Source organism: Lipotes vexillifer, unplaced genomic scaffold (genome assembly GCF_000442215.2).
Source record: "Lipotes vexillifer unplaced genomic scaffold, Lipotes_vexillifer_v1.1 scaffold1188, whole genome shotgun sequence".
Lineage (NCBI taxonomy): Eukaryota > Metazoa > Chordata > Mammalia > Artiodactyla > Lipotidae > Lipotes > Lipotes vexillifer.
This window is the reverse complement of record NW_006799221.1, coordinates 275,306-293,502: the sequence shown is the minus strand read 5'-3', so window position 1 is coordinate 293,502 and position 18,197 is coordinate 275,306. Positions and strand designations below refer to the sequence as shown.

Here is an 18,197-nt window from a genome sequence, read left to right as displayed (position 1 = left end):
ATGGGCAGATAATAAATTACTTTGTGTAGGAAGTCTGCATTCCTTGTTTTCAAGTACTTTTTTTTTTTTCCTTGCAAGATATATTTAAGTAGCTCTAGGCCAGTTTCAGAATATTCAGTTCATGATTTTCATCATCACACCATATGTGTATGATTCTTTGGAATAGATAAAGTATTATAAACAAAGACCCCCAAATCCTTTAGTGGAGAAGGTTAATCTAAACCTTCCTTCTGTTCTGTACCAAATTGGTAGCATTTTTCCTTATGAGAATATGAACAACTTAGAATACCTTTTCACATACGATTAATTGTAATGTCCCGTAACTAACAGAGAGTTTGGAGAAATGCACTGTACTTCTGCTGAGGAAAAGGCTTTATTTCAACAGCTGTACTTCTGCTGGGAAAAAAGAAATAGTCATAAACTGGAAAATGTGAATATGTATATTTTCATTGCAGAGAAGTGACTATTTACTTAACTGTTCTAAATTTTACTTTGCCATAAGTACATGTTGTTTTACCAAAAAAAAAAAAAAGAGAGAGTGTATGTGTTTGTATACGTAAGCGTTGCCTATCTTCATGTAAATTTATACACAAACTAGTATATATGCTTTTTTCCCCCCAGGATCGAGTGGTCACACAGCACTGTAATAATTGTGAAGTTCAGCTACTTTTAAATATGTTTATTGAGAAACATACATTCTTCTTCTTAAACTCTTTGAGCCTTTTAATCAGTTTTTCCCCAGATTTTTGCCATTCAGCCTTGGCATTCATTTGTGTTCTTAGTTTTTGTAGGTCCAAGGAGAAAGTGAAATGTTTCCTGAAATATAAATAAGTAATAAAATTAACATGCACACAGAGTACACTCTATTCTTCATGGACATATTCTTGTTGGCTCTTTTTTAATATATACTTAATCTCTGGGGGAAACAGAGATTATTACTCTGTTAAACTGACTCTAAATCATCTGGGTTTCTATATACTGAAGCATTTAAGTTTAAACTCAAGTATTTACATATAAATGAGTTCTGTATTCTGTAACCATATTAAACATTTCCTAGTGTATGATGGAATGTTAATAAGATGTGGGGTATTTTTATAGCTATACCAGAAATAAGATCATTATTAAAATGCTATAAAAGTTCTTGGATCCTGTCTGATAGAATGTGAGAAATAATGCTAGCTTCAGGTTTTGATTGCATAATACAGATGAGCCCTGTTAATAAAATGGAATAAAAGTTATAAGCTTTGTCTATTTAATATGCTTAATAGTTGCAATTGAATCTTTTCTCATCTGTTTTAGAGGACAACTTAAAATGTAACTCACTGTGCATTTTGTTACTGTTTTTTAATAAGTGTCCAAAATGTGTGTGGGAGGACAGTGGCAGAGAAAAGGAGAGAGAGGAAGTGAGACTTCTGGGGGGAGGTCTCTCTCTAGTAAGAAAGAACAAATAATCAAAATTATTAGCTGTACTTATTTATCTCCTGTATCTATATCAAATGTTGCTAAACTAACCGCTAATGCCTTGGACAGAGAAATAACATTAAGAGTTTTGGCCAAACTTCAAGCAAAATTTCATTTATAAGTGGCCTCTAATCAAGACCCTTTCTTTTACCTAAATCATTTGCCTTGGACTTGAAATGTAAACAAAAGACACCTAATGAGCTTACCAATTATTCTTCTCTACAAAGTTATTTATCTCCATTTTATCTCCATTCCTGGTATATATCTATCTTTGAGGATAGTGCAGTATGAATTAATCTTCCACATGCTGTTATAGCCCAAATGGACATCCATATTTCTGGATAGATTGTTCTCTAAATGGTTAAAAATTATAGAATTCTTATAGGAACTCTTTTTATTCTGTTTGCAGCTATGTCATCTTATCTTTTAATTATTAAAACAGAGCTTCCTGCTGCTATTTCAGAATTTTTGTCTGGAGACCATAGTGGGTAAGAAAAAATATTTCACATTGTATCCATTCATTTATTAATTCAATAAATATATATTAAGCCCTTGTGGGAAGTAAAATAAATGTAGCCCCTGCCCTCAAGACACTTACAAATTAGGCAGAGGCAGAGTAATAATAGAGAAGAAAACACTCTGCAGATGTCTAGTGATGCTCCATTATGTGCAGAGCACTGCACTGTGAACCCTCTGATGTGCTAGTGTAATTCTTGCATTCCATGGGGGCATGAAAGGGCAGGACAGGTATGAGCCAGCTCTTGGAGAAGAGTAAAGGAGAAATTTCTGGATATGAAAGATTGGGTGGGGGATGGGGGAAGGCAGAAAGTACTGACAGTAAAGGTCTTAGAGGAGGGGAGTGGATAATACTGCTGCCACTTTTCAGCGAACCATAGTGATAAAGATAAATCAGAGTGATAACGTTACAACATACTTGTGTAAGATCCTGTTATACAGCATTATTAGAAAAAATTTGTTTCACTTCCTGTTTTTCAACAATATTTTAAACAATACTAAACCATATTACACTGCCCTTCTCCTTTCTTATTTTAAAAATACTGGGCAGCTCAATATCAAAAAAACAAACAACCCAATCCAAAAATGGGCAGAAGACCTAAATAGACATTTTTCTAAAGAAGATATACAGATTGCCAACAAACACATGAAAGGATGCTCAACATCACTAATCATTAGAGAAATGCAAATCAAAACTACAATGAGGTATCACCTCACATCAGTCAGAATGGCCATCGTCAAAAAATCTACAAACAGTAAATGCTGGAGAGGGTGTGGAGAAAAGGGAACCCTCTTGTGCTGTTGGTGGGAATGTAAATTGATACAGCCACTGTGGAGAACAGTATGGAACAGTTCCTTAAAAAACTAAAAATAGAACTACCATATGACCCAGCAATCCCACTACTGGGCATATACCCTGAGAAAACCATAATTCAAAAAGAGACATGTACCACAGTGTTCATTGCAGCTCTATTTACAATAGCCAGGACATGGAAGCAACCTAAGTGTCCATCGACAGATGATTGGATAAAGAAGATATGGCACATATATACAATGGAATATTACTCAGCCATAAAAAGAAACGAAATTGAGTTATTTGTAGTGAGGTGGATGGACCTGGAGTCTGTCATACAGAGTGAAGTAAGTCAGAAAGAGAAAAACAAATGCTGTATGCTAACACGTATATATGGAGTCTAAAAAAAAAATGGGGCAGGACAGGAATAAAGACAGACGTAGAGAATGGACTTGAGGACATGGGGGAAGGGTAAGCTGGGATGAAGTGAGAGAGTGGCATGGACATATATACACTACCAAATGTAAAACAGATAGCTAGTGGGAAGCAGCCATATAGCACAGGGAGATCAGCTCAGTACTTTGTGACCACCTAGAGGGGTGGGATAGGGAGGGTGGGAGGGAGATGCAAGAGGGAGGGGATATGGGGATATATGTATACGTATACCTGATTCACTTTGTTATACAGCAGAAACTAACACAACATTGTAAAGCAATTATACTCCAATAAAGATGTTAAAAAAACAATACTGGGTTCTGAAGACTATTGACTCATCTCTTTTTTATAGCAGAAAAAACCCAAATTAATTATACTTTTCCTTTTACTATGTATAACATGAAATTTTTAGAAAAATAAACTTGAAAAGACTAAATGAATCCTTTTAATTGTCATCAAATTATTATATATAGTTTCTAAACCACAACACTAAAACCTGTCAGACTTTTAGATTTAAATGTTTGGTTGTTTTGCTCCAATATTTGAACTTGTTCTGGACTGCAGGGCAAGTTTTCAAAATTGAGTTTTAGATTTTACAAGTTGGCTTCCATAAAAGAATTCTACTTAGACAACTGCAAATACATATTTATAAGGAAAATATGGTGTAGTTTAAATCTGAATAGGAACCATCAAGAATATGTGATTGAAAAAAGGTAAGTAGAAGTCCTTAATGATTTTTCATCACTGGAAGATATTGTGCCTTTGTATAGCACTTTGTATAGGTTTCCACATTCACTATCACATCAGATACAACTACCTTGTTTTTTACTTTATCTATAGTTTTATCTAGTTACTTTTAAGTTTTTTGCTCTTATTTTGATCAACAGTTGCTAAATGACATACTTATGTGAAATTTGCTTTTGTATTTGCTGTAAAAATATTGAGGGCAACTTCTATTGCTCAAAAAGTTCTATGCAAAGAACAAACGTATGGACACCAAAGGGGGAAAGCGGCAGTGAGCAGGGTCATGGCGGGATAAATTGGGATATTGGGATTGACATATATACACTAATATGTATAAAACAGATAACAAGAACCTGCTGTATAAAAAAAATTTTTTTTTAATTCTATGCAGTAAATTTCTTTTATAATTTAGGGCTAAGAACTCAAGGCAATAAGAGGTGAAATAAAGAATGTTAGACTAAGAGTAAATTCTCTCCATTTCATATTCAGTAACCTCAGGAAATTAATTTAACTTCTTTTGGTCATATAATTTAATTTTGGGCCTGAGGTTTCTTCATCTGGCATAATGGTGGTGCCAGTACTGCCTTCTTAACAAAGTTGTTGAGATGACCAAATAAGATATTATAAATATACATGCTTTTGTAAGCTGATAGCATAGTGTAAATGTGGAGAATTAAGCAACTCCATAATGTCATATGTCAGTTATACCTCAAAAAAAAAAAAAAAAAACAGAAGGAATTCCAGTAATAATAACTATATAAAGGTAGTTTTTCCCTAGTTGCTCTGACTGCCAGGAAGGTCAGAGTCATATTTGAATGTATTGCATAAACTATGTTAATCCTACTAGTTGTCACATGTGTTCTCCTTTTTCTTGGTCCTGAATTTGGTGACTTCTCTTTATTTTCTTTTTTATTGTCATATATCACAAGGACAAAAATACATATAAAATTTTAGAAATAATTAAGGTAGTATGTGACAGAACTGTTGAAACTTAAGTCTTCTTTTTCTAAAAGTGATGCTTTTACCACAGCTTCATTTTAAATCAGTTGTCATTTACTTTATTGGTTTTTTTCCTCTGATTCGTTTAAAGAAACAAATAAAAATTAACTCCATCTTATTCATATTAGTAGAAAATTGATAAAAATGTTATTTTTACATGTCAGAAATGAATTTTTAAAACTGTATACTTCAAAATACTGTGGCCAGTTTGCATCATCTCTGTTATGATGTTTTAAAATTGCACATCTTTTTAACGGCCTCATCTTGTTTTAAATGTAATGTATATTCACTTATTTTGGATTTCAAAGTTTTGAAAAGCATTAGTAAGTGACTAATTATATTAATTGGTTAGAATGCAGTTAAATCATTAGTCTTTAAACCTTAATGCTGTAAAATAATTAAGACACAAATGTTATGGTAATTGATTTAACTATCTGGGCAGTTTATTTCTAGGTAGAGTTACAGAGCAATATTTCTTCTGTGAGATTAATCTGATACTGATATATTTTTAGGGTTCGAATTACAATGCATTGCAGTTAAGAATTTTCTGTTGTGCTTATTTTCTGTGTTATCCATGAGATTTGATGTGCCTTTGTGAAAACTAAACCTTTATAAAGATGTTATCAAAAAGAAACTTTATTTTCATATCCTAATTTCAAAAATTATTATTAGAAGTCAGAAGCTATAATACTTATACCAAATTTTTATGAGGCATCTATATTTTTCATAGAATAACTTATATTCAAAAAATCTATGGCTGTTAAAAGTTGGAAGCTCTCTGTTAACATTTAATGATCTTGTCAGCGGAATATGATTGACACAATTAAGTTGTCTTGCATTTGAGTTACATAATTGATATGGGATGTGAGTAAGATCCTAATTCAGAACATATGATACTCTTGTGCCATTCGAGAATGAAATTAAAGCAACTTATAAATAAATCTGGTTTTCATTAAAATACGGGAAAAAATCTGCATGCCAAAGCATTTGCAATACAGCTAAGGATCTATACTCTATATTTCATACTTGGAACATTTTTATCATATAGGATTAAATCCACAGATCAAACAAGTTTTCCAGGAAGTATAAAACTTTTTACTCTAATTCTTTTGGCTTGAAGAGAGTGTATATTTACAATAGATCACAGTAGGAAAATAGGGGTTTTGTTAGATAACTCTTTTTTCCCCCACTTAGGAAAAAATTTCAGGTTAGCATATTCTTCTAAAATCTTGAGTAATAAAATGTGCTTTTGCAATTTCTTTGTACTGGCTTGTATTTCTCAAGCTGGAGTTTTATTTTGTAAGTTGAATCATTTCTGTTCCTTGGAAAATATCCATTGCCAAGCACAATTCAGTTGACTGTGACATGCACATGAAATTTAAACTAACTTTACTGTGCATTACTGTGTTGCCTTTATTTATTTATTTATTTATTTTTTAACATCTTTATTGGAGTATAATTGCTTTACACTGGTGTGTTAGTTTCTGCTTTATAACAAAGTAAATCAGTTTTACATATACATATGTTCCCATATCTTTTCCCTCTTGCATCTCCCTCCCTCCCACCCTCCCTATCCCACCCCTCTAGGTTGTCACAAACCACTGAGCTGATCTCCCTGTACTATGTGGCTACTTCCCACTAGCTATCTGTTTTACGTTTGGTAGTGTATATATGCCCATGCCACTCTCTCACTTTGTCACAGCTTACCCATCCTCCTCCCCATATCCTCAAGTCCATTCTCTAGTAGGTCTGTGTCTTTATTCCCGTTTTACCCCTAGGCTCTTCATGACCTTTTTTTTTTTTTTCTTAGATTTCATGTATATGTGTTAGCATACGGTATTTGTTTTTCTCTTTCTGACTTACTTCACTCTGTATGACAGACTCCAGGTCCATCCACCTCACTACAGATATCTCAATTTCGTTTCCTTTTATGGCTGAGTAATATTCCATTGTATATATGTGCCATATCTTCTTTATCCATTCATACGATGATGGACACTTAGGTTGTTTCCATCTCCAGGCTATTGGAAATAGAGCTGCAATGAACATTTTGGTACATGTCTCTTTTTGAATTATGGTTTTCTCAGGCTATATGCCCAGTAGTGTGATTGCTGGGTCATATGGGTGTAGAGGGAACTTTCCTCAATATAATAAAGGCCGTATATGACAAGCCCACAGCCAACATCATCCTCAATGGCGAAAAACTGAAAGCATTTCCACTAAGGTCAGGAACAAGACAAGGTTGCCCACTCTCACCACTCTTATTCAACATAGTTTTGGAAGTTTTAGCCACAGCAATCAGAGAAGAAAAGGAAATAAAAGGAATCCAAATCGGAAAAGAAGAAGTAAAGCTGTCACTGTTTGCAGATGACATGATACTATACATAGAGAATCCTAAAGATGCTACCAGAAAACTACTAGAGCTAATCAATGAATTTGGTAAAGTAGCAGGATACAAAATTAATGCACGAACCCGTGTCCCCTGCATCGGCAGGCGGACTCTCAACCACTGCGCCAACAGGGAAGCCCGGATTGTTTGTTTTTTTGCAACAAAAAGAATAAAATATCTAGGAATATATCTACCTAAGGAGACAAAAGACGTGTATGCAGAAAATTATAAGACAGTGATGAAAGAAATTAAAGATAATACAAATAGATGGAGAGATATACCATGTTCTTGGATTGGAAGAATCAACATTGTGAAAATGACTCTACTACCCAAAGCAATCTACAGATTCAATGCAATCCCTATCAAACTACCACTGGCATTTCTCACAGAACTAGAACAAAAAATTTCACAATTTGTATGGAAACACAAAAGACCCCAAATAGCCAGAGCAATCTTGAGAACGAAAAATGGAGCTGGAGGAATCAGGCTCCCTGACTTCAGACTATACTACAAAGCCACAGTAATCAAGAAAGTATGGTACTGGCACAAAAACAGAAATACAGATCAGTGGAACAGGATAGAAAGTGCAGAGATAAACCAACGCACATATGGTCACCTTATCTTTGATAAAGGAGGCAAGAATATACAGTGGAGAAAGGACAGCCTCTTCAATGAGTGGTGCTGGGAAAACTGGACATGTACATGTAAAAGTATGAAATTAGAACACTCCCTAACACCATACACAAAAATAAACTCAAAATGGATTAAAGACCTAAATGTAAGGCCAGACACTATCAAACTCTTAGAGGAAAACATAGGCAGAACACTCTATGACATAAATCACAGCAAGATCCTTTTGACCCACCTCCTAGAGAAATGGAAATAAAAACAAAAATAAACAAGTGGGACCTAATGAATCTTAAAAGCTTTTGCACAGCAAAGGAAACCATAAACAAGACCAAAAGACAACCCTCAGAATGGGAGAAAATATTTACGAATGAAGCAACTGACGAAGGATTAATCTCCAAGATTTACAAGGAGCTCATGCAGCTCAATGCCTTTATTTTTGATGAATGGTAAAGAAAAGCATTGTACTTATAATTGCCTGTATTAAGATAATAAAGATAAGAAATGATTAATATTAACCAGTAACCAAACCAGGGATAGAGAAATTATTTTTTGCAATAGTTCTTTTTAATATTAGGAATTAAAAGTTTAATCCTGTGAAGAGAGTGTAAAGAAATCATAATCTTGAGAAAAATGAGGCAGTATCTGAAAAAATACCATAAATTCAGAGTGACTATTGAAGAATAGAGAGTATTTCCATTGCTTCTATTACTAAGATCATCATCATCCTTTTGCTGATTTTGCAGACATAGAATGAAGTTGTTGAACCAGATGATCTCTGAGGTCCCTTCTAGCTCTAACATTCAATAACTCTGTGATTCTGAGTTAACTGCTGGGAGGAGGTGAAGTTATCTTCTGGCCCCCAGTTGCTCTGGGCAATCATGTGGCTTCTACAGACATGAGTGAATTGTGATCTGAAATTATAAAGTTATAAAGTATGTAATAGTGTATGTTATAAAGTTCAGAATTTCAAAGTGTTCCTAAGATTCTTATACAGGAGAAAAGAGTCTTTGGTCCTGAGGATTAATGTGCTCCCTTTGCCCAGCTCTCCCTTCATGACAGCAGGGACAGCAGAATTAACAGATGAAATCTACTTTGGTGTGCCTCTGGGCCTTTTTTTCCCCTTGCACTGCAACTGTCTGAGTCTCTTTTGGGTCCCAGAAGGAAGGAGATTTCAGGCATAGAGCCCTGGGCTTTTTGCCAGCTTCAGAAATTTAGTTGCCAGGTGTTCTTCAGTGAGGGTTATTTTGAAGTTCCCATTTTCATATGTATTCAAGAGTGATTAGAAGATGAATATGCCGAGGAGTGTTATGTTGTATTTGTAATCTCTGAACGCTCTTAGAACCTCCTGCATACCAGGACTTGAGGGGCATGTGCAAATGCAGGCCCATTAGCTAGAAATACTTATGTGTAGGTTTTAGTTTCTGGCACATGCATTTCCTAAAGACATGAGTTAGGGTGGAGAAGGGTGAGCTGTGCTCATGGTGTTGCTTCTGCTGTTGCTCCATCTCTTGTTCTGTTAAAGAGGAAGTTGTCAGCACCCAACAGTACCTTTTATTGTGTATCTTTTTTTATTTTTTGGCTGCACTGCATGGCGTGCGGAATCTTAGTTCCCTGACCAGGGATCGAAATCGCACACCCAGTGAAGTCCAATAGTACCTTTCAAAGATACGTTAAAGAGGACTTCTTCATACACCAAGGTGTAAAAGAGACATAGTGAATCATAAAGTTTGTGTCAGAAGCCATGGGCTGAAGCCCATGTAGAGGAAAACCTTTTCTTTCTTTCCTTTTTTTCTTTTTTTGAAGTGAGATATTTACATATAACAACACTGTGTAAGTTTAAGGTGTCCAACATGTAGATGTGATACACTTATATACTGTGGTATGATTACCACTGTAGTGTTAGATAATACCTCCATTACCTTATGTACTTATCATTTCTTTTCTGTAGTGAGAACATTTAACATCCAGTCTCTTAGCAACTTCCAAGAATATAAAATAGTTAACTATACTCACATTGCTTTGCATTAGATTCCCAGAACTTATTCATCCTCTACCTGCAAGTTTGTACCATTTGATCAACATCTCCTCTGTCCCCCTACCCACCAGCCCCTGCTAACCACCATTCTACTCTTTTTCTACAAGTTCAGCTTTTTTAGATTCCACAAATATGTGATATACAGTATTTGTCTTTTTCTGTCTGACTTATCTCACTTAGCATAATGCTCACGTTGGTCTATTGATGTTATCACAAATGGCAAAATTTCTTTCTCATGACTGAATAATATTCCATTGTGTGTGCGTGTGTGCGTGTGTGCACCACATCTTCTTTATCGATTCATTCATTGAAAGACACTTAGGTTGTTTCCATATCTTGGCTATTGTGAATAATGCTGCAATAAACATGGGAGTACAGATATCTTCTTGATATCCTGTTTTAATTTCCTTTAGATGTATGCCCAGAAGTGGGATTGTTGGGCCAATCATGTGGTAGTTCTGTTTTTAATTTTTTGAGGAACCAACATACTGTCTTCCATAGTGACTGAACCAATTCACATTCCCACCAACAGTGCACAAGGCTTCTCTTTTCTCCATATCCTTGTCAATACTTGTTACCTCTTGTCTTTTTTTTTTTAAGATTTTTTTTGATGTGGATCATTTTTAAAGTCTTTATTGAATTTGTTACAATATTGCTTTTGTTTTATATTTTGGGTTTTTGGCCGTGAGGCATTTGGGATCTTAGCTCCCTGACCAGGGATCGAACCTGCACCCCCTGCATTGGAAGGCAAAGACTTAACCACTGGACTGCCAGGGAAGTCCCTCTCTTGTCTTTTTGATGATACCTATACTAACAGGTGTGAGGTGATATTTCATTGTGCTTTTGATTTGTATTTCCCTGATGATTAGAGATGTTGATCGTCTTTTCACATACCTATTGGCCATTCATATATCTTCTTTGGAGAAAAAAAAATGTCTATTTCCTCTGCCCATTTTAAAATTGGATTGTTTGATTTTTTGCTATTGAACTGTGTGAGTTCTTTATGTATTTTGAATATTAGTCTCTTATCAGATATATGATTTGGAAATATTTTCTTCCATTCCATAGATTGCCTTTTCATTTTATTGATTGTTTCTTTTGCTGTACAGAAGCTTTTAATTTTGATATAGTTCATTTTTGCTTTTGTTGCTTGTGCTTTTGGTGTCGTATTAAAAAAAAATGTTGCCACGACCAATGTCAAGAAGGTTTTTCCTTGTGTTTTCTTCTATAAGTTTTATAGTTTCAGGTCTTACATTTAAGTCTTTAATCTATTTCAAGTTAATTTTTGTGAATGCTGTAAGATAGATTTCATTTTTCTATATATGGCTATCCAATTTTCTCAGTACAATTTATTGAAAAGACTTCTTTCCCCACTGAATATTCTTGGATCCTTTGTTGAATATTAGTTGACAGTATATGGGGTGGGGAGGGGGTATTCCTAGGCTCTCTAGTCTGTTCTGTTGGTCTGTGTGTCTATTTTTATGCCAGTACTATATTGTTTTGATTACTAAAGCTTTGTAGTATAGTTTGAAGTCAGCTTTGTTTTCTTTCTCAGGATTGCTTTGGCTATTTGGAGTCTTTTGTGGTTCCATACAAATTTTAGGATTGTTCTATTTTGGGAAATAATGTCATTGGAATTTGATAGCGATTGCATTGACTCTATAGATAGCTTTGGATAGTATGGACATTTTAACACTATTGATTCTTCTGATCCATGAACACAGACTGGATATCTTTCCATTTGTCTGTGTCCTCAATTTCTTTCATTTAAGCCTTATAGTTTTCAGTGTACTAATCTTTCACTTCCTTTGTTAAATAGTCATAAGTTTTATTGCTTTCATGCTATTGTGAATGGGATTGTTTTCTTTATTTCTTTTTCAGATATTTCTTTGTTCATAAAAACACAACTGATTTCTGTATGTGATTTTGTATCCTTCAACTTTACGTAATTTGTTGATTAGCTCTAACAGTTTTTTGGTTGCAGTCTTCAGGATTTTCTATATATAAGATCATATCCACAAATAAAGACAGATTTACTTCTTTTCCAATTTGTATGCCATTTATTTCTTTCTCTTGCCTGATTGCTCTTGCTAGGACTTCCATGTTGAATGTTGAATAAGAGTGGAATAACTATTCAACTATGTTGAATAAGAGTGGTAAGAGTAGGCACCCCAGTCTTGTTCCTGATCTTAGAGAAGAAGCCTTCAACCTATAGCCTTTATTATATTGAGATTTGTTCCCTCTATATCAAATTTGTTGAAGGTTTTTATCATGAAAGGATATTGTATTTTGTCACATGCTTTTTTTTGCAGCTATTGAGATGATCATATGATTTTTATCTTTCATTCTATTAATGTGCTATATCATGTTGATTGATTTTCATATGTTGATCCACCCTTGCATCCCATGGATAAATCCCACTTGACCATAGTGTATGATCCTTTTAATGTGCTGTTGAATTCAGTTTGCTAATATTTGGTTGAGAATTTTTGTAATATATTCACCAGGGTTATTGGTCTGTAGTTTTGTTTTTTTGCAGTGTCCTTATGTGGCTTTGATATTAGGGTATGCTGGCCTCATAAAATGAGTTTGGGAGTTTTCGCTCCACTCCAATTTTGGGGAAGAGTTTGAGAAGTAGTGGCATTAATTTTTCTTGAAATGTTTGGTAGAATTCACCAGTAAAACCATGGGTCCTGGGCTTTTCTTTGTTGGTGGGCTTTTGATTACTGATTCAGTGTTCTTACTCATTATTGGTCTGTTCGTACTTTTTAGTTCTTCCGGATTCAGTCTTGGTATATTGTACATTTCTAGGAATTTGTCCTGTCCATTTTCTTAATTTAACAGGCAGTGGGAGACTTTGGCTCTCTGGTAGTGAAAGGATACATTATAGCCAATTGGAAATTCTGAGAGCATCTACCAAATGACTTGAAAAAGTAATACCTATTGTCTTTGATGCTCCCAGCTCTCATATTAGCATGAATTTTACTTTGTTACCATTTTGCATGTGTATATATGCATATGTTTCAGTGTAAAAATATGACAGCTACATTGCAGAAAATTTAGAAGAGAAAGCAAATAAAAATTATGCAATTACCTAATCACTGTTATCATTTTATTTCCTTTGAATTTTTCCCAAAAAGCATTTTTAAAACATAGTTAATAATATTTATTTTGTATTTCTATCAGTATTTTCTATTTTACTAAATGTTTTTTTCAAAAGCTGCTTAACATTCCATTGAGTGTGCTTTTTTTAAAAAAATTTTATTGGAGTATAGTTGATTTACAATGTGTTAGTTTCAGGTGTACAGCAAAATGAATCAGTTATACATATACATATATCCAATAAAAATTTTTTTAAAAAGAGTGTGCTGTTTTTGACATAAACATTTTCTATTGTTAGATATATAGGATTTTCCATCAACTTTCTAATGTTATAATAATGTTGTAGTCACAGCTTCATGCACATAGAATTCTTTATATTTTAGATTATTCTCTTAGAGTAGATTTCCACATTTTTATTGTCCTTTGTACATATTATCAATGTTTTTCCAAAAGATAATGCTAATTGACAAGATCACTAGCAATGTGTGAAGGCCAAATTATTCCACATCCTTGAATATTATTTTTTAAATATTTTTACTCATTTAATTTTTATAGCCTTATTATTTATTTCTTTAATTAGCACCAGAGATTGGGTTTTTCTTCATGTGTATTTACTATTTGTACTTCTTTCATGAATTGTTTAATTTTTATGTACTAAAGCAACGTCTTTACTATTAAAGTCTTGGGGGAATTGTCTAATTTTTAAAAACTTCAACACATGTATTTTTATATTGAAAAATTAAAACCGTGTATATGCAACCAGTAAATAAAATAAAAATTTCTCGATGCTGCTACATAGAAATATCCACTTTGGGTATTTTAAGTATATCTTTCTGACTTTTTAAAAATGTGTATCCATTTTTTTAAAATAATCAAATACACTATCACACTTTTAACCTACCTTTTCTCATTCATTATTCTATTGCCTTTATATGAAAAATGTCATATGTTTTCTCCTGGTAGTTCATGCCCTTTCCTGAAAATTTGAAAAATATGGAAAACTATAAAGAAGAAAAAGTACCCATCATTCTACCACCCAGGGATAATTGCTATCAATATATTGCAGTTCCTTTCCATTTTTAATGAATCTATATTTTCCCTCAAACTTGTTATCATACTAAATATATTTATGATATATTCAGTATATTATTATACTTATAAAATGTTTTTTATGATTGTCCCATAGTCTCATAATTTATTTTAAAATTGTCATGTTCTTAGATGTTTGTTTCCAATTTTCATTATTTTAAATGTTTTCAGTAAAATCTTTTTACAAAAAATGATCTTATTGATGATTGTTTTCTAATTTTTAATAGTCATTTGTTAAGTGTCAAATATTTTAAGGCTCTCAGTATCTATTGCCAAACTGCTTTCCAGAAAGGTAATTTACACAGTTTATACTTTTACTAGTTTTGTGTACACCTCATCACTCTTCACTCACATTGTCTACTATCTTACTTTAAAATATTTGCTAATTTGCTAGTTGAAAAATGGCATCTCATTGTTTTGATACATTTTTAAATGTGAATTCATTAACAAGAATAATAGGATCCCACAGAACATATTTTAACAAAAAGAAGTAGGCTTTTCCTAATGGGTGGTTGTAATGGTTATACTGTATGAGTGTGTGTGTGTGTGTGTGTGTGTGTGTGTGTGTGTGTGAACACAAACACTGAAGTCCTGTGCTTAAAATAGAACTTTTTTTCCTAATAGGTCTTGGTATCTTGATGGAGAAGCACTGCTAATAATCATCTGTGTTGCCATTGTGTTCCCTCTTACACTTCTTCCTAAAATAGGTAAGTCTTTATAGAAGAGGACATTATTTGTTTAGAAGAAAAGAAAAAGAAAGAAAGAAAATACTATTAAGGGGCTTTTAAATTTCATAGTACCACATTTTTAGCAGAAGGTGGTTGTGAATAATTTTGAACTTGGACTTTTAGGTTGTTCAGCTTTCAGCCCTGCCTAGTTAACCTATTACTTGGTTTGCAGTAGTATTTTGTCTGCCCCACTAAAATAAAACCTTTACAACGGAACATTAAAGAGCAGCCTTTCCTTACAGTGTACCATTAGTGGTAAGCCAGTTCCAATTCTGCTGTACAGAGCTACATAAATGATCTGTGACAGATAGTTGGAATGTTGTTATTCTCAGCCCTAAGCCCCAGATACCAAGCACTGTAATAAAAAACATGCCCAAGATGTATAGCATTAGCTGCACGTTAGGATCACTTTCCTTATAAATTGCTTTTTATTTTACTGTTATTTTACAGGCTTTCTTGGCTACACAAGTAGTTTATCATTTTTCTTTATGGTGCTCTTTGCTCTTGTGGTAAGTTTAAAATATAGTGTATTGCTTATCTCCTCACTAAAATTGAACTCATTGTGTTAATGTCTTTTTTCTCTTAACTCTGTTTTGTGTTGGGAAGGTATCCCATTTTATTTCAACGTGTTATTAAAAGCACTTTTATTCTGCAAAACTGTTTCCTTCATTGTGTCTATTTTGAAGAGGCTTAGCTAGAATAGCATTTCAAATTCAGTTTCTCTTCTGGTTAACTAGAGAGGAGAGCATACCAATTCTGTTAAAACCTTAGATGGAGCATAATTCTTTGGCTAGGTGTATGTATCCATTTATTTCTGTACAATATTGTGTGTGTATGTGTGTGTTTTGGGGGATACTCAAGCATGAGAATCAGGCTGGTTCTAATCCGTAAAATCAATTTGGTCCTAGTCATCTTAATTTTTGAAACTTTGTTCCATTAACAAAACCATAGCTTCAGGGGCTTAACTGTTGATGAGATCTAGTAAGAATTGGAGTGCCTGAATTCTATCTGGTCTGGTTTATTCAGCGTGGTTAAGCTCTCATGAAAAGCCTGCTGCAAAGAAATTTTTTTTTTTCACATGTGGAATGTTTTTTTAAATTAGCCCATTTTTGTTATAACGTAGGAAAAATCTCTCTCAGATGGTAAACTTTATTCTAATATTTATAAAATAATTTAATATAAAGATAAGAGAATTTTTTTAAAAAGATAAAAGAGAATTTGAATTTCTTATTTCTTTTAAATTCTTCTAAAACAGATTTTAACATTCCAAAGACTGTATTTTTGTGTGAAATTTTGGAAAAAAAAAATGCTTTTTCTTTTTGCTTAGCAGTTTACTCCATAGTCAGTCTGTCAAACCTTAAGTAGGATTAAACATTTTAAATTTGCCAAGATACATACCTAAATGGCTTGATTAAGCTCTTAAAATCATAAGCTTATTTAAATTCTCCTTTGTTATTGAGAAATGAATGAAAGAAAAATGCCGTCCAAAAGAGCAAGACAACACATCATTAGCTAAACCATATAATAGAACCAGATTTCCAAGCTGTCAAAACATTTAGGATGCATTTAACTTAGGCTAAACTATCTGCTGGGATACAAGGATAAAACAGCTTTAGATTATTTAAATGAAGTGAAAGTGACCCTGGTTTCAGTGTACAGAAATATTTATACTTTAATGAATGCTCTTAAAACTAAAAATACTTAACAGTGCTTGCATTTAATCATTTGTTGAATTTATCAACATTAAAATCATTGCCCTCCCCCACAAAAATTGCCCAACTTGTATCTTACAAGTAAGTGAATTGAACATACACTTTTTAAAATAAATAATCTATTGCTAATAATTCTTTTTTTCATTTCTAATATCCTACTGGTCTTATTTATTTATTTTATTTTTTTGGCTGCATTGGGTCTTTATTGCTGTGTGCAGGCTTTCTCTAGCTGCGGCGAGCAGGGGCTACTCTTCGTTGTGGTGGCTTCTCTTGTTGCCAAGCACGGGACGGGCTCTAGGAGCACGGGCTTCAGTAGTTGTAGTGCGTGAGCTCAGTAGTTGTGTCTTGCGGGCTCTAGAGCACAGGCTCAGTAGTTGTGGCACATGGGCTTAGTTGCTTCACGGCATGTGGGAACTTCCCGGACCAGGGCTCAAGCCCATGTCCCCTGAGTTGGCAGGCAGATTCTTAACCACTGCACCACCAGGGAAGCCAGAACATACACTTTATTTTTTAAGATTTTTTTTCTATTTTATTGAGATATAATTGACATTATAAAGATATAAACTTACAGCACTGCATAAGTTTAAGGTGTGCAGCATAATGACGACTTACATATATTGCGAGATGATTACCACAATAAGTTTACTTAACATCCATAAACACACTTTTTACGTGCCATATTAAGAGGGAAACAACAAATAATTTCATCATAGTTTGATTGTTGAGAAGCATTTACATGGTTTAGAGTGGCCTATATTTGCAAATTAACATATGGATATTAAAGAGAATCAGCGTACACACATTGAATATTTTCCTCACAGATAATTGACCACACAAGCATTGCATAGTTAGGAGTAATTTGGTTTTTATAGCCAATAATTTGAAGCAGGTAAAATGTATTGATACAACATGTCTATTGTAGTTTTCACAGTTTTCATTTCTGTCATGGCAGATACTCTTTAATTTGATGCAGATTCCTACTGTAGCTGTCATATGGAAATAATACCCTTATTCTGCATTTATTATGCTTTACAAACCGTCCGCTCAGATTTTACCTAGGAGCACAATTTAAATTTGGTCTACAATGGGGCAGTGAAGACACTGTATACTTTCTTCTTAAGTCTCTTTTTAATTGGCATATAGACATACCTCAGAGATATCGCAGGTTTGGTTCCAGACCACTGCAATAAACCTAGTATTGTAATAAAGCAAGTGACACAAAGTTTTTGGTTTCCCAGTGCATATAAAAGTTATGTTTACCCTATACTGTAGACTATTAAGTGTACAATAGCATTATGTCTAAGGAAACAATGTACATACCTTAATTTAAAAATACTTTATCGCTTACTCAGACATAAAAAGAATGAAATAATGCCATTTGCAGCAACATGGATAGACCTAGAGATTAACATACTAAGTGAAGTAAGTCAGACAGAGAAAGACAAAGATCATATGATATCACTTACATGTGAAATCTAAAAAAAATGACACAAATAAACTTATTTACAAAACAGAAACAGACTCACAGACATAGAAAACAAACTTATGATTACCAAAGGGAAAG

The 18,197-nt window shown here is 33.6% G+C and overlaps 1 protein-coding gene across 1 annotated transcript in view; it reads left to right on the top strand.

Annotated features, from left to right (window-relative positions):
* The window catches only part of SLC38A6 (solute carrier family 38 member 6), a 73,133-nt gene that overhangs the window by 39,270 nt on the left and 15,666 nt on the right, over window positions 1-18,197 (top strand). The window contains exons 6-8 of the mRNA XM_007471506.1: window positions 1,871-1,949; window positions 14,818-14,900; window positions 15,372-15,430. Coding sequence (XP_007471568.1) covers window positions 1,871-1,949; window positions 14,818-14,900; window positions 15,372-15,430 — 221 coding nt within the window. The remainder of the gene's footprint in view (window positions 1-1,870; window positions 1,950-14,817; window positions 14,901-15,371; window positions 15,431-18,197) is intronic.